At 40.9% G+C, this 23957-nt stretch overlaps 1 protein-coding gene across 1 annotated transcript; it reads right to left on the bottom strand.

The window, feature by feature from the left end:
• Positions 1 to 722: 722 nt before the first annotated feature.
• Positions 723 to 23588, bottom strand: si:ch1073-396h14.1 (disintegrin and metalloproteinase domain-containing protein 10). The gene is made up of 15 exons (XM_056414428.1): positions 23412 to 23588; positions 21812 to 21959; positions 21499 to 21617; positions 20980 to 21132; positions 16865 to 16950; positions 15964 to 16086; positions 13743 to 13835; positions 13131 to 13299; positions 8343 to 8506; positions 5546 to 5717; positions 5238 to 5382; positions 4824 to 5007; positions 3518 to 3617; positions 2593 to 2813; positions 723 to 1130 (listed from the first exon to the last, which is right to left on the bottom strand). The coding sequence occupies exons 1-15, from the start codon at positions 23470 to 23472 to the stop codon at positions 1026 to 1028; spliced, it is 2043 nt and encodes a 680-aa protein (XP_056270403.1). The 5' UTR covers positions 23473 to 23588; the 3' UTR covers positions 723 to 1025.
• Between the last annotated feature and the right edge of the window lie 369 nt (positions 23589 to 23957).

Genomic DNA, 23957 nt, shown 5'->3' with positions numbered 1-23957 from the left:
ACTTGTGACATGTAAATCATTAGTGGTGGACGTGTTCAAAGGAAAAGCACAGAAGTGTTATCAGTTAAATGGGCTTGTGATATTGAAAGTAGGTTTTTATTGCTTTATATATCGCAGTTTATTGCAGTGGTTCCTAACCAAGGGGTCGGGTAACCTCCAGTTACGGGAGATGATTATTGAGGTAGAAAATAAGAAGAAAAATAGTTCTGCTCCACAGATTTGTTTTGTTTGTTACTTTCTCTAGCCTTTGTTGTTTTTCTAAAATAATGAAGTATTGAAATGTGTCAACAATGTTCATGTAAAATGTTACACTTTAATTAAAATAAATGATCTAGAGCAGTAAAATAGAAACTGAAATAAGTACTCCTATAATTAGACCCGGCCCTAATTAAAACAAACTAACTACGATAAAACTACAACTAAACCTCTCTAAAGAACTTAAATAAAGGAAAAATAACAAAAGTCAAACTAAACGTAAAAAAATAAAATAAATACTAATAAAAGATGTGGAAACTCTGAAACAAATAGCAAGAGAAGTATAAAGTTGCTTAAAATGGAAATACAAAATGCGAAATATAAAAAACAATAAAGTACAGTAACTAAGTTCAAATATAAATATGTATATTTATATATATATATATACATATATATATATATATACTTAGTGCATTTACATTACTGTAAATCTTAAATGGAAAACGAGTACTCTTTGAGATCCCAGACATGTTTACGGTCCCTTTATTTACTTTAATAGCTTGTTGACATGCAATGCAAATGACCGCTTCATGAAATGTGAACAGACGAGTGACGAGACGAAATGGAAATATCAGACGCATCGTGACGCACAAAGATATCCGTTACCAAGAGGTGTTGAACAGGTGTACGTGTGGTCACAGGTCACCTGCAGATCACGCACTGTTTGTGGAACAGAGTTTAATCTCTTCAATCCCAGACGAATGAATCCTGATGGCTTTGTGTGGCTTGAATGAAAATACTCATTTAGAGAGTTGACCAAAAGTCAGAGGTCACTCCAAGACGCTGGTGTCCAGCCTGTGGCCACAGAGGCAGACGGTGCAGCCCATCACGCCAGACAGCACCAGGATAGCCAGCAGGATGGCCCACCAATGAGCCTGCAGGGCAGAAAATATACAAACATTAGACATGTGAGTTTGGATTACTTTTGAACTAAAAATATCGTCCCCCTTTTATTATCCCTGCAGCTGCTTTTGGGGTTTACAGCAAATACATCAAACAATTAAAATTGACATATAGCATTACATCCCAAAACAGAATACTCAACTTCTTCACACATCTTGTTTTTAAATCATCTCAATTGAGAAGCTCGAACCAGAGCGTATTTGTGATAATTTCTTCTTAAACTAAAACGATGATCAAAGTTATTGCAGATCTGTCGATTGACTCGACATTGTAGCTCTAATTCAAAATGTAATTTTGCTTGCACAACTCAAATAAGGTCGACCCAGATACAATACGTTATCTGCACCAGCAAAACGTTGCAGTGTAGTTCAGATTAAGGTGAACTCCTCCATAACTTATAATGTGTCCAGCTCACAGAACACATGAGTTGTGCATACACATTTTATTTGTATTCTATTGTTGGACAATGTTGCTTTTAATACATATTTATGATATATCTATGTAAACACAGATTATTTTCTTCTCTTCTTGTCCTGGCTATTATTTACCTTTATTTATCCAGCTTTATTGTCCTTGTTCCTAGTTGTTATTTATGTGTAAGTACATCAAGAGAGATGAAAAAAAAAAATTACATTTCTTGTATTTTCACACGTACTTGGCAAATGACTCTGGTTCTGATATTGGCAATATAAGACGATTCAATTTAGGTATCTCCTGAACCTACACCTCCCCCCCCCCCCCCTTCGTGATCTCTATTCGGAAGGGATAATTTCAATATGAATATTGAAAATCCATGTTTTTCCACTTATTTATCTGCATTTTCCATCTCACATCCACCATTCTTGACTATGTTTCCTTTACTTCGCAGCTCTGTACATTAGAAGACGTATGTGTGGTGAAATAACCCAACGGCTTCCTGCATTGAGGGGTCATTTCTGTCTCCGGGGAAATGGATGACTGGTCTTAAACCCAAAGTGGGATTCCTGATTCTCCGCCCTGTCACGAGGAACTAATCATTCAAAGTCCGCTACGACTGAGACATCGAAGGCAGCTGAACATCAGAGTGGGAAGTTTAACAAACGCACTGAGCTGAGGATGTCACGTCACGCAAACATCTGCCGCCTCTTAACAAAGACGACATCCACAGTCGTAGAATTCAGAGAATTATCATTGTGCGTACTGTTTGACCTGATGGCCAGAAAGCCGTTGATCAAGCCTCCAGCTCAGCCGTCACCATGTTGAGAGCTGTGTGGAATCAATATGCTCTACATTTGAATTTAGCACCTTTAAGGTGAAGTAAAGCATGTGTTTGGCCTCTACCAACTTCTGAGGGGCATATGCAGCTCTTTAGCTGGTAATTGCTCCACTATGTTCACTAACAAGTCGCGAACGACATGTGTTATTAAAGTAACAGTGACACCGCTAAACCTTCACCTTCATCCACTCTGCTATGTCGTCAAAGTCTTCCAGATTGAGGAATGAGTTTTTCAGTCTTGCGATGGGGCCATCTGCGTCCAGCAGACGACACACTTGGAATTTGTCGCAGTATCCCCGGTTCCCCGAGCACGGGGCCCCGCCGACCAACGGCAACGTCTTCCTCTGGAAGTGACGGGACAGCACGGAGGAGGTCGTGCTGGCACATGTCTCAGGCTTATCTGTCGTTGAAACACATTAAATACACTATAATATCATATATATATATATTTATGAAACATATTAGATAGACTATAATATCATATTCATATATATATATTTCATGGAACACATTAGATACACTATAATATCATATATATATATGTATATAATTCCACTGACCCTCATGAACAGATTTATTTGATTTATTTTATCATACAGTATATGTTGACTGTTGATTGTTTTTGATTGTTGTTGTTTTGTTTGTCTATCTAATGTGTACACACCAGCCGCTAACTCAAATTCTTTGTGTCTAAAACATGTAGCTAATAAATGTTTCTAATTCTGATTTTATATATATGTATATATAAATATATATATATATTAATATATATATATATTAATATATATATATATATTAATATATATATATATAAAAAAGTATGTATATAATTGAAAAAATGCCTGAGTTTGGTGACATCTTTTGGCGAACAAAACCAAACTAAAAGAAATTGAATTTGAAAAACAAATTGTCTTTAAGACATAAATAGCGAACTCAAAGACCACAACAGGAAATGTGATATTAACAATACACATCACGGATGTCAGATTGTGTCTCTTGTGATAGTTGTTAAGTCATCTAATGGAAAAACAATAAAGTGAGCTCAATGTAAATTGACACCGGCTGGTGTGTAAACACATTCCTCACACATTGGCCTGTAGTTACCAGGCTGCTGGCAGCACATGTGGCATTTCTCCTTCATGGCGTCTCCTGGACAGTCACACTGCTGCAGACGGTGCCTCACACACACGGACTCTGCACAGACCTGCAGAGAGAACCAGAGTCGCTCATTAGGAAGAAGACATGGTCAAGTTTACACACACCTAGTTTTGGATAAAGATGAAAAGGTTAAGTTTATTCCCATTAACACATGCAAGTTTAGGTAAACCATCCATTTCTTTCCACTCCCGGATGATGTGAAAATATATTAACAGGCTCTTGAAGCTTTTGTAAATCATGTTTCTGGAAACATTTGAGGCAAGAAATAGACAATACAGTTCAATATTTGTGGAGTGGCATACGATTATTTTGTGGACAAATTAATTAGATCAAACCTTTTCTTAGTAATGCTGTGTTGCAATGGTGTCTTTGTTTACACATACAGAGGCCTGTGAGCAGTAAACACACTTATTGGATGAAACATCTGATTGAATCCAGGAAGTGTTATGTTTGTTTGTCTTGTTAGCTGATTCATAAGCACGTCGCATGCCACTAGATTTGTTTCTTTGTAACAATAAACTATGAATAGCGACTGATAGAGAAAGAAGTGGGTGGAGCTTTAAATGGGGCTGCTTCAGAATTTAGTTTTTTTAATAAAATAGGATTACATTTTTCAGTTGGGGCAACAACTGTAATGTAAAGAGCAAAATATAGCATGTTTTAAAAAAATGACCTGTAACAATACTTAATTAGTTGTAATAAAAACCAAGTAAAATACCTATTTACACAGTTATTCACAAGCAAGTATCCATACTTCATGTTATGTCCAAAAAAACATAAACAATTACTTTTCTTTTCAGGACCAGCTTTGCAGCAACAACAACAACAACAACAACAACAACTAGAATGGGCACTCGGTAGAGCGCATACCTTCGCATATCACAAGATTGGGCATTGAATTATGAACATTTTGGCATTAGTTGCATGCCAATTGGATAACAATTGACCGTGCTATGGTAAAAAGAAGATTTGGACCTTTTCATGACCTTGACCTTTGACCCGATCGATCCCAAAATCTAATCAAATGGTCCCCGGATAATAACCAATCATCCCACCAAATTTCATGCGATTCGGTTTAATACTTTTTGTGTTATGCGAGTAACACGCATACAAATAAATAAATAAATAAATACACGGCGATCAAAACATAACCTTCCGCATTTTCAATGCGAAGGTAATAAACACGTGCAGGACGCTGGCTTGTTGGGCAATGAATCTAAAAACATATTGAGTCATCATGTGGCCGCCTCACCCCGTTCAGGCAGACACGCGTCCCCTGACTGCAGACTGTGAGGTTATCCTTGGCGCCGGGCTCGGGGCAGAGCGGCGAGAAGCCCGAACACGTACCCTCCCTCTGACAGTCCGTCTCCTCTTCGCAGGACTGACCCGCTGGCTTCAACACACAGTCCTGACCGCAGCACAGGCCCTGACTCGGACTGAGTGTAAGCATCATACGCGAAGGGCCAGGGTGACGGATAAACACAAAGGCCACCCGAAAACAAGACAAAAGACGCACAGAGGAGATAACATCGACAAAATAGTTGAGATGAATGTGGTGTGTAAAAACAATATCATGGACATGTGAGCGCATGCAGTATTTTGTCAACAGAAATGTCGACATCTCAATGCTTTGAACCTTTCATGCAGACTCTACTGGTCCGTGTACCTGCAGGTTTTACCAGGCTTGAGGCGGCACTGGACACCGACGGGCTGCTTAGCGCTGAAGCAGCAGAGGTCGGAGTCATCGTGACCAATGTCACACTCCTCGTCTTCCTCCACAATCTGGTTTCCACAGATGGGCTCATCACTGACTGGCCAGAAAGAGCAAGCAAGCAGATAAACACGCACAAGTAAACACACACACACACACACACACAGAATGTATAATTATTTACAGTGACGAATGCACACATCTGGCCCCCTACTTAGCGGGCAACATGCGCGTGGACGCTGTCCGATTGTTTCTTCCCTCACCCACAAAGCAATCCTCCTTCTTCAGATTTAGGATCTTGCTGATGTGTTTGATGCTGCAGGGCGACAACTTATCGTTGTTTGCACGCACCTCGTCCGTGGCCTGAGGGAACATCAGATACCGGCCTTTACCACCGCTGGAGCCGAGGTTGCCGCAGTTTGAGTCTTCATCATGCTGGAGCACAAACAAAACATCAGGAATTAACGTTTCATTTCTGTGTTTTTCTGGACTCATTATGTGTCTCCACACCGAGCAAATGGAATGAGCTGTTTTTTGGACATTTCATCAAAAGTGCATCGGCCGCAGATATAAACAGCAGAAGGAAACAAGCCATTCGTTAAAGGTCACCATCGCACACAGTGAACATGTTTTCAGGAATGTTCATGGACAGTCATGTGAGAGGCCATTTCTGAATAAGCCAAAGACAGTTTTCTGTAACTTTAACAGCTTTGTTATATTTCCAATTAAAAATCGATGGCCATGAAACAGCAGAGGAATGCTGCGTTGCATATGCGGGACACCGAGAACAAGACAGACAGACTCCTCCTGCTGCGTTTTCCAGAGCTGGTGTTCTCTGGATGTCAAACTCACCGGTGAATTAAGAGGCCTTAAAAATAACATGGGTAATATTTTGATCTTGTTCATGTTTTGAGGTATTTCTGCATCTGGTCTTGATCAGTTTAGTGGATTACATTTTATAACTGGGATGGGGACATTGGGATTAACATTTACTGGTGCAGACATAAAAACAACAAACAATGGGAAGCAAAAGGAGGAACAGGCCAGCGTGGTACTGTACTGTGTCCATTTGCAGATTTCTTGACCTTCCCATTAACTTATTGATTACTGGTCGTGGTTACAACAGACCAAGATGCAATTTTAGGATCAACAACCCTTCAAGAAGGCAAGTCTTTTTCGAAATTTGATGCTGTGGCTTGTAAGCATTGTTCTGTAGTGTCGAGCATTGAAATTGTTCACAATTTATACATTTAAAATAGAGCTGAAAAAAGTGAACACATTAATGTAATTGGCAACTATTTAATATGTTCAGTGATTTTTTTAGAGATTATCTGGTTGCAGCATCTCTGATGTAGGAATGTGTGGATTTTATCCGCCATGTACGATATTAGACTTAACGTCTTGGGCTTTTGGACTGTTGTGTTGTGTTGTATTGTAGTTAATGCAATGTAAGGAGCAGGACAACAAAAGAAAAAGACACATGCATTGCTAGATTTCAATTTATCTTTCACCTGATCAACAAATTGGAGAATAGCCCACCATTTTAAAAGCTACTCTATGAATGTGTGGTTGTAAGGGAAGTAGACCAAAGACCAAAGCAGCTCTTTTACCCAGAATTCACTTTGCATCCCGCCCTTCCTCCACCGTGTTTCCGACCAATCTCAGGTGTCCGGCCTGGAAACAATGAGACATGCCTGTCACCGGAGCCAGGACGCAATCATTTACAGTAGTTTAACTTATAAAAAGCCTGCAGGTTAATGGCAGAACTAAACTGCTCGGGAACGCCCCGCAGGACTCTTTGGTCTGTAGAAGCGTGAAGAACAAAGGGCAGGGGGGGGTGCTGCTGGCATTTTAGGCGTTGAGAGAAAGGTTGCAGGTGTTCGTGGGCAACAAGCAAGGTGACAGCTGCATATGTGTTCACATCAGCAGTGTGTTGTTATGGTGAGAGTAGAGGTTATAAATGAAAATAACTACGGAGAGGGAAATCAGAAATCTTCCTGTCCTATTTCTTCAGATTAGCCAGCGAGGCTGAGCCAAGAGTACCTATGAAACAAACCAGTCACTGCAGGCCAAGGTCTCGAATGCCCACATAAGTGAATCATTCACAGGCAAATTTGTTGCGGTGCAGTGCAAACAACCATGTCTGGCTGCAGTACGAATATTTTAAATCACGTGAATCGTGTTGAATTATTATTCGGTACACAACCCACGGAGGCTTGTGTTGGACTAGAAAGTGTTTGGATTCCTGATTCACTCGCACCTAAATGTGTTCAAAGTAAAATCTTAAACATTGTGCAAACACAGACATGTTTGAAAAGGTTGCTCCACAGTTATTAGTGTGAGACCGGTGAATCATCCAATGGAAAGTAAGAAAGTCTGCTGTGAGGAAAAGCCTTTTTAAGCCATTGGTAAATGGACTTGTACTTGCCTCTTCCCACAAATCAAAGCGCTTGACGCTACATGTCATCACACACTGAAGGCAGGGGCAACCATGCAAGGTGCCACCTGACCATCAGGACATCAGTCATGCACCGCCGGAGCTATTTGGGGTTAAGTATCTTGCCCATGGACACACCAACATGGACGAGTAGAGACGGGGATCTATCGGTCCGTCCTCTGATTGATGGACAACCCTAAAACATCAAGAAGCACCGAAAACACCAAGCATGAAGCTATATGTCTGTAAACCACTATTTATTAACAATGATTTAGGGACAATTTAGGGAAAATACACCCTTTAGGTAGACTATAGCCTACATTGTGCAATTTCAGCGACAACAGATGGCTATCTTCAACTGTATTCTTGTAGTATATTAACTTTTTGTCGGATTTTTTTTTGTCTGCTAAAGAATCTTAGTTTTAAATATAACGTGCAAATTATGTGACTGCAGGACACAAAAAGTACCATTGAAATGTACATTATCAGGCGATAAATTGTGTGCCATATTAATTGTAACCATGAGAGGTTGGTTTGATTGAGACACTTTTGAAAGACCCCTTCTTCATTCAGTTTTAGACAGATGTTTTAGGTATTTTGTAGACTCAGTGACGGCGACTAACCGGGGATCCCAGGCTGTGGCCGAGCTCGTGAGCGAGGGTCAGCTGGACGTGTCGGGGAGGCAGGAACTGTCCGTAGTTCTGTATTGTGACCACACCTGTGTTCAGGGTGGAGTCCCGGCCGTAACGCAGGGCGGTCTGCTTTGAACAGATTCCTCCCCAGTTACCTGAAGTGAACACAGATAAGAGGATACACATTGAGTTTGGTTTCCACTGAGGTCGTATAAGTTAAGTGACAATTAAAGTAAATATTAAATCACATAAAAAATCAGTTTGTCATATCTAATGTAAACACACCCACTTGTCACTTTGAAATACCGAATGGTTTCAGATGTGACCTTGTGCTACTGGAAACACCTTAAACAAACAACGTTTAGCCACTGAAGCGTTGTCGACCTTTCAGGCCCCAGTCTCAGAGGTGCAGACCGACATCAATCTGCCTTTTGGGTTTACGTACTGTCCGTGACATCCATTCCCACAATGACAAACAGCTGGCCATATTCACATGGACGGGCGGTTGGGTTGTGACATTATTTTCCAAGAGGAAGCAAGAGGACTGCTTCAACAGAAAAAAATCCCATCGGTCAAACCGAGCATGTCTGATATGGTTCCTCAGAAAGGCAGCGCATGGATTTTAGTGAAGCCGCGGTCAGACTCAGGTAGTTCAACAAGACCACTTGTGGCATCTCTTGAATGAGCTCTTATTGTTCAGCACACATGGGCCAACACTCTACTAAATACAGGACGTTGTAATACTGGAGATGCTAACCACCTGTACATATGATCTAATGAAATGAACAATTATTACAGCATCCATCACAGGGTAGGAAACCTACATATTTGTTTAGGGGGCAGTTGTTGCCCCCACTGACTGAAATCCAGGGGCATTTAAAGAGAAATTGGGGCACTTTTTGAAAATTGTAAAATAACATTTAACGTTTGTTCAAAAATAATAAATAAACATATTTAGGCTTACAGTATATGAGCAATTATCATACAAATGGCAATAATACGACTATTGGGCAGTAGTCTTCAGATTCAAAGTGTTTTCTTAGATATTTGGGACAAAAAATAAACATAAATCATGTTCAATTTATTCTTATTTCTTTGTGGTTATTTATTGTCATTACATTTTTTAAACAACTATTAACAATAACTAATTTCTTTGTTTTTTTAAAGTTCGAAATTATATGTATTGATTTTTTTGTGCACTTACCTAGTACAGGCAATACAGATAAGATGGACACAACAAAGGACAAAAACTCTATTCAATTTTCAAAATTATAAGAGGAAATTATGGGGGCATTTTTTGCCCCTCACCTTGTGATATTAGGGGCAACATTATATTTCTTAGGGTCAGTTTTGCCCTTTGCCCTGGTGTATTTCCGACGCTGATCCATCATCATTTAATTTGCACTTATATCCACCACCAAGTGTTTTAATCCGCTAAAGTGGGAGTTATCTCCGTGTGTCCATCCTCTCTCTTCTTCATTGGTTTCCCTCCATTCAAGCACATGTGAGGGTTGGAGGTCTCCGCGGTCACTTGACATTTATGTGACCCCTCTTACACAATGTGGTCAGCGTTATACCATTTTGAGGGGTAAGGCTTGTGAGGTGTGCGTCTGCTGAAGATATTCAGTGCCTCTTTCAGAGAAATCTGAGTTCAGTCGACGTAGTTGAGAACTGTGGGAACCAGCGCAGACATCTGGATTGCCCTGCACCGGCATGTTTTTGTTACACTGTTGGGCGTGTGTGTGACGTTCAGGGACGGGGGACCATTAGAGGTTGAAAAACAAAACCAGCGCCCCTCATGTGTGCCTTTGTAGAAACAATGAGGGTAACTGCTTAGTTCATATGTCAGGTGAAGAACGCTGCCAGAGATAATAAAGCAACATTAGATTTTATTTTATCCCTCTGTTTGATATCACATGATGACTTTTAACCGAAATTAAAAGTAATTGACATTGTAAACTGTATTCTTTGCTTAAACTATAAAGACATTGGTTTCATGTCCACAAACTGTTAATCCAGCCATGTAAATCAAGCATTCTGGATGCATCTCTCCCGCATTCCCAGCTTTTGACCTAAAATGGACTCCCCGGTGAGCCATTCAAAGAGCCGGGTTTCCTAGAAAGAGCTTACTTTTGGCAAACCGCAGTGTGGTTTTTAGCAGCGCGAGGAGAGAAGGGCTGCGATTGTGTCCCCTCCTCCCTCTTGTCTTCGCCACAGAATGGAGTTGCAATGAAAGACTCCTATTATTAGCACGCTGGAAAAAACAGAGTAAAGAGAAACAAGCAACCCGCCGGAACACATAATGCACACACACTCACCGTCCGGAGAAAACAAGACACACATCCTCAGAAACGCGCACGCAGTAACACCCATTTCTAGGAATATTTGGTATCACTTAACAGGAAAAAAAAGCGCACACGCACATGCACACTCTTTCACACGGTTTAATACGAGCCGACAAACAATAGTAAGAGCCAGGATAAACAAGGGGGTGTCCGGGTGTTCTAATAACATCTTAAACAACAAAAACAGACACAGCGAGGGAGTTGAACCCTAATGACATCGGCCAAAGTTCTCAGAAAAGTACAGTGGATATGTTCTCCATAATATAACTGAAGCCGACGACTTTCCATCACTGCTCCTTTTGCCACTGGAGTTCATTGACCTTCACATTACAAACGTCGATAGTATTTATACACTTTTGAATAGGATTGACTCACTATGTTATGAGACTGACTTTTACTCGTTGCTGCGTGAAAACACTGTAATGCGTCTTTTTCAACCTGAGACTTGTTTTTGTTTTATTCTCGTTGATATGCAGTTGAGATCAAATGTGACTCACGCGCAACAAGAACATTGATTGGGTAGACAGCAATTATCATTTTTCAACTTAATGGTAATATCAATGCCTCAACAGTGAGACATAATCACTGTTGGAACAGGAAGTGCAACTGCAAAATATACACACATATATATATATATATATATATATATATATATATATGAAAATACCTTTTGCTTAAGGGGGTAATACTATTTAACTAGTTTTCAGTGCTTGTGAAATGTTTGTGATAATTTGGTACATAACGTCTTTTAAGATGTGTTACCTTATTGGCCATTGAGACTATTGTAAAGGGAGGTCACAACAATGTCACTGCCACCATGAATGTGCCTCACGTGAGATGTCACCATGGCAATCAAGCTGTGGAATGCAGTCAGAAATCCTCACTAAGATGTGTGTGTGTGTGTGTGTGTGTGTGTGGGTGTGTGTCAAAGGTTCATGTCATTGTGGTGGTCTGCTCTCACACCCCTCAGTTTAGCCAATCATACGCAACGTCTGTGTGAACGTCATAGAAACGAGCAGGAAGAACCTCCCCCAGAACGAATCCAACGCATGTCTCCAACTTCCTCCAACAGAATATTCTACACACCAGAGCTCAAAGACGTGGTTTATTAGTTACATTGTAGTTACTTTGTTTATTTAGGTCATGTAATTAATATCCTAAATATACATGTTGACTGAGAATTGTGTTTATATGTAAAATCTTAAAACAAATGATGTACATTGTTCTTTATTAACATTGGTTTGAGAGTTTCTCTGATATTGTGTCACAGTACATGTCCATGTTCCTAAAGGGGAAATATTTCAGGATTTCACTGAATTATATTGCTACATCATTGAGGAGAATTGAAAAGTCAGTTCGCAAGAGCAAAATGTGTGCAGTGTTTCTTTTGTAAATTTTTAAAAGATAAATTTATGTCATTAAGATCTTTTCTGTAAATAACACGATTAGTATGTGCCCAGTGAAGTCCCTAACTGGCATTTCCATATGATGTTCAGCCTAACAGCAGCCAGCTTTACATGCAAATCACTGGTGATTGTTAATTGAGGAATTTACTCATGTTTTGTTTTTGTTCTCTCGAATCTAAACACCGCTTGTGTATAAGCCTGAAGGAGGAGCTGCTGATTCCTGAAACTCTGTGTGCCACAACATCATTTGATCCAGGAAAACCAAAAGAGGCTCACATGCATTTTAACTGCAGTTTGTACATCTCTAGCAGCTCTTTAACTGACCCCACTAACAAACCCGACCGGCAGGGCAGTGTTTACACCTGCTTTGTGCAAACTGTGAGTGTGTCTGGAAGAGTTGAGCGTGGCCTCTGGTGATCTTGTGTCAAATGAGGGCCGCAGAATCCTGTTTGCTAGAGAAGGAGCTGCACTATAGTTCCTATAGTTGGTTGTTATGCTGTTATGTATTTTTGTTGTTGTTGTTGTCTAGTAATGTGTAACTTGTAAAAACTTCAAATCAAATGATTGAAAGAAAGAGTTTCATGCAGATATTTAAACAGAGCGGCAGGGCATCAAGCTGAGGTTAGGTGAAGGTTTGAGGTTCAGGCAATTTAACCCACGAACACACATTTCCCCCCATGTTGTTTCCAGGGTTAGGATCAGGGGTTCTGGTTCGGGTCTAAATGATCTAATTCCATAATGTTTAACCATAATGTATTTACTCCGTATCACAAGCTTTATGATGTTTAAAATTAAACCTGACTGTAATTCAACGCTCCATTATTCCATCACATGAAAATATTCTGAATTCCTTGTGCACCATTTTATACTTAATTTTTAACAATATTTGTCTGCACAGCGTGAGTTTGTTTTACATTTTACCTCAGTGCTCTGAGACAAATATGCAAATCACTGTATATACATCCAGAATGCGTGAGTGCATGTGTTTGTGATGTCCGTGCATCGGTGCCACAGTGAGTCTGACTCACCAGCTTTGCCCTCCCAGGCGAGCCCCAGCACTCCGCTGTAGTCTCTGTTCGTGAGCAGGTAGGACAGGCAGAAGTTGCCCCAGTTGTTCTCGGAGTACAGGCTCAACAGTTTCTCAGGCCCGATGTACAGAGGGGTCAGAGGATCGTTTTTATCTTCCTTCGTCATCACCTGGAGAGAGATGAGACAAGCAGCTCACTTTACATCCCTCCTTCACAGCTCTGAGATCATTCCTAGTCGGACTACCACTGGCACGAGTGTGTCTGTGTACTAAAAATGTGATGTCTGAAATTATCAGCCTAAACATGAAATGTTGATATCATATTAGCAATACTTATATGATAATATTGTGTATATAAAATGTTGACAGACTCTCGCTCCACCTCCATACATGGTATTTTGAGTGAAATTCATTTGCCAAATACGAGAAAAAAACAAAAAACAAAAAGTTACAGATTTGAGTGGGAGCATTATTATTATTATTATTTTGATTAGATTTGTATGAATACATATTGGTATGGTGAATTATTTTGTCTATAATGATGGTGTGAAAATCTTGACATCCCTAAGATGAGGCACAGTCGAGTCATGGCTTGAGAGCAGAAGGAACTTACGCGGATGGATTTCACTTTGAAGTTGAGCAGCTTCATTCCAGCGAAGTCCACCTTGTCAAAGATGTCATTCACAGCTAGTATGTAGGAGGACACCTACGATTATGGGAGAACACAGTCAATGACGTCTCCTGGTGCGTACAGAGTAGTTGCTGTGTTGGAGTGTATGTGGCCCTGCGAACACAACGCATCGGGAAGAACACATACAGCTGGACAAAACACAAGCAAATGAAGAACAAATCATCCTCTTCAATTCGACATATGCAGCATTTAGAAAAACAGCAAACTGATTATCCATAAATGTAAATATTGACACCTCAAACACCTTCGGTGACAGTGGAACTAGGTGAGCAGAGATTGTGACAGCAAAGATTACACCACGGCATCACTTACGGTGTATTTTCATTACCATTGCAACGAAGGTCTGCAGCAAGTGTGTGTGTATATGTGTGTGTGTGTTTAAGGTGAAAGAAGTGATGAAAGGGTGGACAGCAGGAGAAAGGCCAGAGAGAATAATAATGTTTTATTTAAAAACATCACAGATGTCAAACTTATTTCAAACTAAACCTGGATCAGACGCTGAGAATTCAAATGAAATTAAACATCTGTGAATGTAATATGGAATGTAATATGTTTATTGGTTTTAATTTAGGGAGAGTTACAAAAGTATGTTGAAGTTAAGTCACTTAATTCCCAAATCAGTATGTGGCTGAACTCAATTTGAGCAGAGCATCTCATGTGACCTCTGACCCCAATGACAAGCGCTTTCTTCAGACAGAGCAACTTCAACACAGGAAGACTGTTATCTTTATCATGGCACTGAGGCAGTGCAGGCGCGCCAGCAGGCACGCAGCTTTTAACCCAGTATGTCACTTAAACCTGAGTTCACCGCAGATCAGCCAACGCAAAAACAAAGTTTAAACCGATAAATCAGAAATGCATTCTTCCTCTTCAACTTTGCGGCAGTAAATTCTGGTGTGTGTGCCACTTTGGCAGAAGAAAGAGCATTCTTCTGAAGATCAAACTAATGCTTTTCAACCCACCGGCTCCTCCTCAGTGAAGCTCTGAGGCTCGCTGCAGACATTTTGCTGCACTCATAAGGTCAAAGGTCAAGAGTGCAGGACGTGGGAGGTGAAACTGTTTGACATTTTAAATGTAATGACCACGTCAGAGTTAAATGCAACAGATCAAAATCAGGTTTCATCATTGCAATGATGTACTCTTAACTATATCCGCAGCGTGTCCTTGGTGTGGCGCTTATAGCGTTGTTACGCTCTGCTGAAGGTCCAAAGAGGAGCTGCTGGGTTCAGCTGAAGGGAAGGAGAGGAGGTGACCGGTCTTGCTTATTCACCTTGTGGACTGGCGGCCCCCGTGTCAGGCCTTTACACCTGGCACAGAACCTTATTTGGACAAATGTCTGTAATCCATGTGCCACCATGTCCTCAGAGAGCGAGATGGCTCCCTACTGCTGTGACAGCTGCGTGTCTATGTGCAGGCATGTGTTGTTCTGCCAGTTTGCTTCTTTATATAGTATTGTTGAATATCTCAATGGTAAATCATAACTTAACTTATTGTTTCCCTGTCATTTCCTTTTCGTCGTTAGATGTTGGTCATTCGAGTAAAACTGGCGAAAATAAAAGTTTCAATCAAGAATAAAAAACGCCTCCTTAATCAGAGATCTTTAAGTATTTCACAAGGACTCTAACTGAGTACACAGACTGCTCTGATGAGGTCAGTTCAGCTCAACGAAGGTCAATCTAGCTCCAAGTGACACTACCTGCATATAGTTCCACTGGTGTCATCCAAGGTAAGAATGTGGGACTGATAATTACATCATGGGGACTTTATTTGCAGCCCCATGTTCCCAAGGTGCCGAACACTGTAGGGACAGCCGAGGAAATCCTGTTTTGATTTGATGCTCATGCCGCACGTCCCCTTTCATTGGAAATGTTCCGGCGTACATTGTGTTCTCTGCGTCCTGAAACATCGGGGAGCTCAGGTATCAGCAGCATCTACGTGCATCATTCTGAGGAGTGTGTGTGTGTGTGTGGGGGCTCTTCTTTGTGCTTTGAAAAATATGAATATAAGTGATTGCCATTTCGTTTTTTAACCCTTTAACCAGCAGGTCAAGAAAAGTTGCTGAGTGTGTGTCAATATGAACAATCATGTCTTGTCAAAGTTAAACCAAGATAAAGATTTTAAAAAACTGATTTGAACCATTCACCTGAGCCACAACCGCTTTAACGGACTTGAATTTGTTGTAAAAGAGGTGGTCAGCATGGAAGTGGAGCAGGCAGCTGGTCTTTGACTCATCCACAGTTCTCCTCGACCGGCTCGCTGGTGCCGCCTGTGGGCGACATGGCAGAGACACGAAGAAGGAGGAATTTTAAAGGGCACACGGTGTAAAAGGCAGAGTGCATGTGCATTAATGAAAGCCTTAAAGCCCTGAGTATGTGTATATTGAAACATCAAAACTCAACATCAGTATTCCTGTAGACACCAGAACACAACATGGATGCTGCACTTGGAACAACATCTGTTCAGACCATTCCAAGACCCTCGCAGTGGAAATGATCTCCACCAACAGGCACGTTGCTAAACACATCCATTGTCCACAATGAACCTTGGGACCAGGTGGTGGTCCAATGTTCATTGTTTGTCGAAGGTTAACAATAAATACCCAAAGGTACGATTAGTGAAATGGATTTTGCAGATGTTTATTGCATCATTCCTGGTTTTGTAATGACAGTCAATCTCTTTTGATTGGTTTGGATCTGCAGCATTACACTCTATACAACTTTTGCTGTAAATGTGGCTGCTCATTTTTAAGCTTTCTGTATTTTCAGTATCTTACGCATCATTTCTGCGACTGTCAAAGCATCCTGCTGGAATAAAATCCCGTAATTTGCTCTCGGTGACTCAACAGGATGAATAAAAAGTGACCAAAAAGAATGAATGCGCTCATGAAAAAGGTCAGTTCTATTTACAGATGAATCAGACCCACTGCTGAATTAATTGTCTATAAATGGATTTTGCAAAGGAGGAAACGTACAGGGCGAGGGCAGAAAGAGAAAGCAGGGCAGAGTGTGTGTCAGTGTTTTTGGGTGATGTCCGGACTGCCCTACCTCTGCAGGTCTGAGGCTCTGGGCCAGGAGGTTCAGATGTTCTGCGCCACAGAATCCATCAGAGCTGGTTCTCATGGATGGGAGGACTACACAAAAACAAGCAGAGACACACGTTACATGTGCAGTATGTATATATAGATGTGCATATGTTAAAGTACATGTAACCATTTTTCAGTCTCCTTTTTGTGTCTCTTCTTTGTCATCTGTCTCTTGTCCTGACCGGTAAGAAGAGCCTTCGCAAATAAAGGGAGAGTGCACACTAAAAATGACCTTAAATTACCTGATTTATTTCCTAAAACAAATCACAAAAAGAGATGAGAGGTGGACCGCAGTAAATTCATTTGTGTCAGTGAGTGAATATATGTGTGTGGGAAAATACATCGCTGAAAAATGACAGTATCAGGATCACGTGTAATCTTGTCCTTCAATGTTCCGTCAGTTCGTGGATATTTGCGCAACAATTTTGTGACTCAGAATAATACAGTGTTTGCCAATCATAATAAACGGTTTGGTTCAACCCACCCCTTCATTTGTGGAAGCAAACAGGACGTTTGGCTCCTTCATTAAAGCAAACAGGACATTGTGTAAGATTAGCTCGCAAATAAAACACAGCAGTGATGGTGAAGATGAACACATGTGTTGTTTGTGCTGAAAAGGTACAACATGTGCGTTGTGTGTGTGCTTAACCAGGAGCAATGACCAGGGTAAACCATGTATTACAGATATTATCTCTTTAAGGGCCCAAGTGCTTTGGTAAAATGAACATATTTATCAAATTGAGTCACTATCAGATATGACAGTGTTAAATCAATGAAGCTATTTTAATTAAGAGCATTTCAGTGTTATTCTGATGTTTCCTGATATCTTTCCTGGGACAACGTAAGTCTGTGGTTGAGACAAAATAAATATGCCAGATCATGTGCTTCTCTTGTCTACTCAATGGGTGCACTAGGTCACACTTATTGCTTTATAACCCCAGTCATATCAGAGATGATAGGCGTGTATCCTGGAGGCTTAGTGTAATGCTTTCTGGATTTAAGATACACAACTTCATGTTATTTCCCTTTTCAATGAAAACAAAACGTGCAGAAATCAATTAAAATGGGTTCCTTAGTAACCAGAGGACCCACATGTGACACATTTGGAAATCCGCATCGTGGTCAGGAATGGGAGCCCAGCGGCCTGTGGAAAAAGCTGTGAAGGGATTTCACTAAAACAACACTATCGTCTGAGATTTGCAACACCTCTGGGACGGCTGCCTCGCTCAGATTTATGCAACAATGATAGGATTGCCGTCAAGGGAGGCATTGCAAATGCATGAAACGTCCCGTCTTGTTACAGTGGCAAAGACACAGAATTCCTCTAAATGCAAGCAGCCAGTGCATCAGGCTTACAATCAGGGACTGTGTGACTCTGCATAAGAATATGGAGGAAAGAAGTAAATGTGAAGTAAAGTAGACTTCTGCAAAATGTAGCAGAATAATGTAAAATGATTCAGTGGGATTATTATGTCCATAAAACAAACTATCCCAGACACAATCCTGTGCACAAAAAGGGGCTTTGAATTCCACAACTTTCGGTAGAGTCACATGCCATGATAATCACTTTCACGTGTCCTTTGCAGTAAGATGAGTGACAGAACCAGGCAATGTTTTGACCAGCTAATTGTGACCTACTAGAACTTCAAAGAGTAATGCACAGTGTCTGTGTGTATGCATGTGCATTTAGGTGTGTGTGAAACACTCATTCAGCAGTACAATCTCACATGACCTCAGGGTCGGTCAGATATGGGCTTGCAATGAGCAACATGCACGTGATGGGATCACCCCATTCTACAAGGGTCTTCTAGCCAATCACAAACCAGTAATTCGTGGGATACATGTCATGCATGTGTGGGGGTGAGCCGTGGGGGAGAGGAGGATGTGGAGGCCTTAAATGCCGGGCGTAGACCCATTCACAGAATTACTTCCAGACCTTTCTCCTTGTTCCCTGTTGGTTTCTGCGTCTCTTTCTTCTCCCTCACACTACAGGAGATGCATGTTTCTGCTCTGTTTTGCTGAATTTGCTTTAATTGATTAAATTGCAATCAATAACGCTCTATTATAATTACAAAGTGCGGATCAGTGCAAGACTTCCCTGGAAAAAAAGAGATTCCCATATGAACAAATAGTATCACATTTCAGTCCAGACTTCCCAGCAGCTGTTGGAAACTAGTTCTTCTGTGAAGGGTAACTACACCCCCCAAAAAAACTCACTTCAGCCAGATTCTCTTGAACAATGAAAGTATAATTGAGCAACACACTAAGAAACATTTACATTTACTTTTTATTCTTGCTTTAGGAAGTTTGATTTCTTGAGGGGAAACACAACACAGGCTTAAAAAGACATTGAGAATTGAAATGCCTCATCTTGCCCTAATGTCACTTCACAAGTGCCTCACAACGGACCTTTTGGTCAGGCCAAGTACCCTCGAGTGCTCCATTGGGTCGCCCAAGTGTAAAGAAATCTCAAGCCTACATTCAACATACCACTACACTCTGTATCCCTGAGAGACTCCTCGGGAATATATATCCACTGCTTGGATTAACCCTCTGGAGTCTGGGGTCATTTTCTCGATTTTACAAAAAAATGTAAATTCACCTTTTAAAAGCTTTTGCATATGACACATACCCATGCGTTATACATAAAAAAATTCCAGAACAATCTCAGCTCTCCATAAAATCAGGCACAATTGTCCTCAGGCACAAGTGGAAAGAGAAAATATGGCCCTAAAGCTGAAAATCGACTTCAGAGAGTTAAACCTCTAATATATTTATCCGTGTTATGCCTCACGTAGTGTAAATATCTCATATCAATCTGCAACCTTCCCATTTCGAGAAGTGATGAAACATCAATAGAGCTGAATCTGCGATCCACTTGTTATAATACTGGCTGTCTGTGCAACTGTGACAGCTGCATCTGAAGCACCGAAGCGAAACACTGATAACCTTGAGCCAGTGCAGCAAAACAGCCTCTGTGCTCCCTGATTCACCACTTGGAGGGAAGCATTGTTTGTTTATTGAAATATCATGTGCCAAATCGTTCACAGTTTCCTGCATATCTGCAGGAAACTGTGAACGAAAGAACAGGGTGTTCTTATTGCTAGGGTTTTGAAAGGGGTCGAATATGGCGGGAGGCGAAGGCAGCCACAGAGTCTGTGTAGAAGGGAAAACACAGGGGGGGGGGGGGGGGGGGGATGTTTGGCACCATCTGCACTGTTTCCAGGAAAATGCTTTCTTGGAAATAACACAATAAAACCATTTTGACAGCTCTCGTTGATTACGGTCGTCCGTATTAAAGCGTCCAATCGTTTGTTTCCAACTCTTTTAAACCCTCTAAGTTCCTCTATTCTCTTCTTTTCTTCTTTCCCTTCAGCCTCCTTTAGAAACATATCCTTCTCCTGGCGTTGTACTGTACCCCTTCCCCCATCCCCCTCTTCTTTCACCATTACAACGTCCTTCTTGCTTCAGCACTCCGCTCTCCTCCTCCTTCTTGAAAAGTCACACCATCTTTGGTTTATCTTTTCTTTGGCCTGTGCCCAGCAACGGAGCCAATACCCCCACACAGCTCTAAATAGATTATGCTGATACAATATATAACTAGAACGGGCACTCGGTAGAGCGCATACCTTCGCATATCACAAGATTGAGCATTGAATTATGAACATTTTGGCATTAGTTGCATGCCAATTGGATACAGATTGACCGTGCTATGGTAAAAAGAAGATTTTGACCTTTTCATGACCTTGACCTTTTACCCGATTGATCCAAAAATCGAATCAAATGGTCCCCGGATAATAACCAATCATCCCACCGAATTTCATGCGATTCGGTTTAATACTTTTTGTGTTATGCGAATAACACGCATACAAATAAATAAATAAATAAATACACGGCGATCAAAACATAACCTTCCGCATTTTCAATGCGAAGGTAACAACTACAACTGAAGTCAGGGGGGTTCCTTGGTGGAAGATAGATGTAACTACAGAGCAAACTGACACTTGGAAATCAATGCAGAGACAAAATATTCTGAAAAGTGTATTTCTAAAGTGTAAAAACGAGAGGTAGTCTTACCCATGTCATCCTCGTGGTAGATTATAGAGTGGTGCTCTGTTGGGCCGGTGGTGTATCTATCTACTGGCTCTATGTGATAGGTCCCGTTGTCTGTATGGATGGTTCCCTCAAACTGACCCTGTAACACTGAGCCGTGGCAGGAACCATGTTCACCTGCAAGACCAGGTCAAGAGAGAAGACATGTCAGGGTCAGAAAGGTGAAAGTGAACAGAGATAACTGAGTTGAAAGGACAGACAGACAGAATGAATAGATAAGAGACTCAAATAAATGTAAGGATTAAAGACATCACAAAGATACAAAAGGTCAGATATGAGGCAAGATTGAGAAAGCTGGAATGTTTTGCCACAAAATCTGTACATATATGACATCCTATGTCCCACGAGCCACACCCAGAAATGTGAAAGGAGAAATGTGTTTGCTGAATAAACGATTGGTCTACATTTACAAATTCACTTCGACTTGAATTGCAGGTAAACCGTTCCCAGCCCTGGTGGCCCAAACATCCCATTCATACCCACCTTTTAGTATTCCTGAATATATGTGCGAGAGGTCAGCCAACGTGGAACCATTTTCACTGATCACCATGACATTTTTGGAAAAGGCTGCTGCATTGCGTTTCAAATGCAGACGAAAGGTTCTGCATGGAACAGAAACACACACACACATCTCATATGTGTGGTCAATGCTGTGTAATCTGGCGAAAGGTATGTAGGTCTATCAACAGCAGGACATTATGGAACATTCATTGTTGACATGTGCTATGGGTTTTGGAATTGGAATAAAGAGTAGAAACAGGAGAAAAAGGCGCATGAAGCCGGACTTTGAAGTTACCTGTGGAAAGCAGTCAAGTCCAGCTCCAGTGTGTGTTCATGAGCGTGTGAGGCTCTCCTGGCCCTCAGGTGCTTCCTGTGAAGATCTTCCCTGTCATACGACAAGCCCTCCCAGTGCTTTATATATGGACTGATGCCACTCACAGCACCTGGTGGACAGGAAGACGTCCAGTAACTTCACCAGGATGCCCTTGTATGTTTATCCAATTGCTGCAACACCTCTCATCATAAAGTTAGCCTTCATGCAGATGACACATTGTTATACAAAGAAGATTCTTACATGTTAACTTTCAGTTTATTTATTTTTGTATCGCCCATTCTCACAAATTACAAATTTGCCTCAGAGTGCAGCATGCACTGCAGCCTCACCTGAATGAATGTTGCAGTCTGCCCCAGGGCAGCTGTGGCTACTGATGTGTGTGTGTGACTACTGGTATAAAATAAATGATTATTATTATCTAGACGACAACACTCAATCACACAATTTAAACAGAAACATTAATAATCCACCGGCTCTTTGAAGATGTTTGAGATTATTAAACAAAGCATTACGTCAGATTAGTTGTTGGACAACTAAACCCAAAGGTTTGGGAAATATTGAGGATGATAATAACACATTAAGATATCTTGTCCAGCTAATTACTCTATTTTGCTGTTGGTCACTTATTTATTTATGATTTAACTTATTTCCTTTTATGTTCTTTTACTTAGAGTAAATTTGGAAACAACATATTAAAAAAATATTATTATTTTTCAGGGAAAGAGACACTTTATTAATTTTTACAGGGTTAATTATTAAATGCATTGATCTAAACAAAATGGTTTTAATCAGAAAACAGAACCTTAAGCACAGAATATAACCTTGACAAGTAATCTATCACAATCTATCACAAAAATTGTTTTGAATATGTGACCCTGTTGATTAACAAATTCATTTCACATATAAGGCATGTCATCTTAATATCTTTTTTAACTTGCTCCCCTCCACTCTTTCAACACTGTTATAAAGTATGTTGTCATGGCAACACATCACCTGTCCACTTAAAAGTATCTTCCTTCCATTCGTTGGTCTTTCGTATATTGGTTGGCAAATCTGCATTACTTCTTTAAATGTAAAAGTTGTATTGAACTGAAAACATGTAAGTGTAATTGTTTTGTTTTGTTTTGTTGATGTGTGACACATCCTAAGAACAATATTCAGATTGACGTGGAATCTGATGAGCACATTCTTTCACGAGTAAACGTCATCCCAGACCGCCCGTCTACTGTGTGACTGATCTGCCATCTTCTGAGTGTTGACTGAAAGCGCTGACTAACCGGAGACATCTTTGGAAGAGGCTTGTGCTCTCCTGTACAAGGTGCCTCAATAAACGCGTTTACGACATTAATCACAACTGAGTAACACAACGATTATGTCTACATCACTGGTGGGGTTACATATGAAGCATCCTGCTCCAGCATTCATGAGAAGACAAGTTGACACGTGTGGGCCCACAAGAGGCCAGTCCAACACAGCAAAACTACATACAAGCCAATCCTCATGCACACACACGCAGACTGACTCTCACACACACACGGCTGTACAACCTCAAACAACATACCTGTAATCCGTTCATGGCAGTCGACCAACAGCAGCAGCACCCAGTAGTGTTGAACCCCCATGGTCTCCTCATTGGTGTGTTTCGGTTTTGTCTTTCTTCTCCTCCTCGCTCACACCCGTCTCATTTTTCATGCCTTCCTACTTTACCTTTCTCCTCACCAGCCTCGTACCTGAAGTCTTCCCACACTGGAATGTGACTGGTTGGGAAGTTCCACCCAAAGAAGATAAGAACACTGACAGAAAGGCATATTCAGACTTGTTTGCTAACATATTATGATGCACAGTTAAAGGAGGACTGTGAGATGCAGTTGGTAGGATTGCTACTGATATAGTAAGAGTGGTGTGGTAGAGATGAAAAGTCATTTACAGTTGAAGAGGGGATTCCAGGTCTTGTGCAGCGCTTTTCATGTAATAGGCCTTAAGGTACAGAGCACGAGAGCCTATGAATCATGCCCAATGTTCTCTCAACCAATTTTCAATGCTGTATTTATTTCTGATATAATGTTCTGATTTACCAGGACCATTTACTATTAAGCATTAAACACAA

This window comes from Pseudoliparis swirei, chromosome 5, assembly GCF_029220125.1.
Source record: "Pseudoliparis swirei isolate HS2019 ecotype Mariana Trench chromosome 5, NWPU_hadal_v1, whole genome shotgun sequence".
Taxonomy (NCBI): domain Eukaryota; kingdom Metazoa; phylum Chordata; class Actinopteri; order Perciformes; family Liparidae; genus Pseudoliparis; species Pseudoliparis swirei.
This window is presented reverse-complemented; position numbering and strand designations above follow the sequence as displayed.

What these genes read in the sequence shown, in the direction of transcription:
- si:ch1073-396h14.1 (XM_056414428.1), bottom strand. Translation starts at nt 23,472, where the DNA reads ATGGGGGTTCAACACTACTGGGTGCTGCTGCTGTTGGTCGACTGCCAT. An exon ending in TCAAAGTGAAATCCATCCGC is followed by an intron (nt 13,300 to 13,742) that starts GTAAGTTCCTTC and finishes ATCTCTCTCCAG; the next exon opens with GTGATGACGAAGGAAGATAA. An exon ending in GCCACAGCCTGGGATCCCCG is followed by an intron (nt 5,718 to 8,342) that starts GTTAGTCGCCGT and finishes TTTGTGCTCCAG; the next exon opens with CATGATGAAGACTCAAACTG.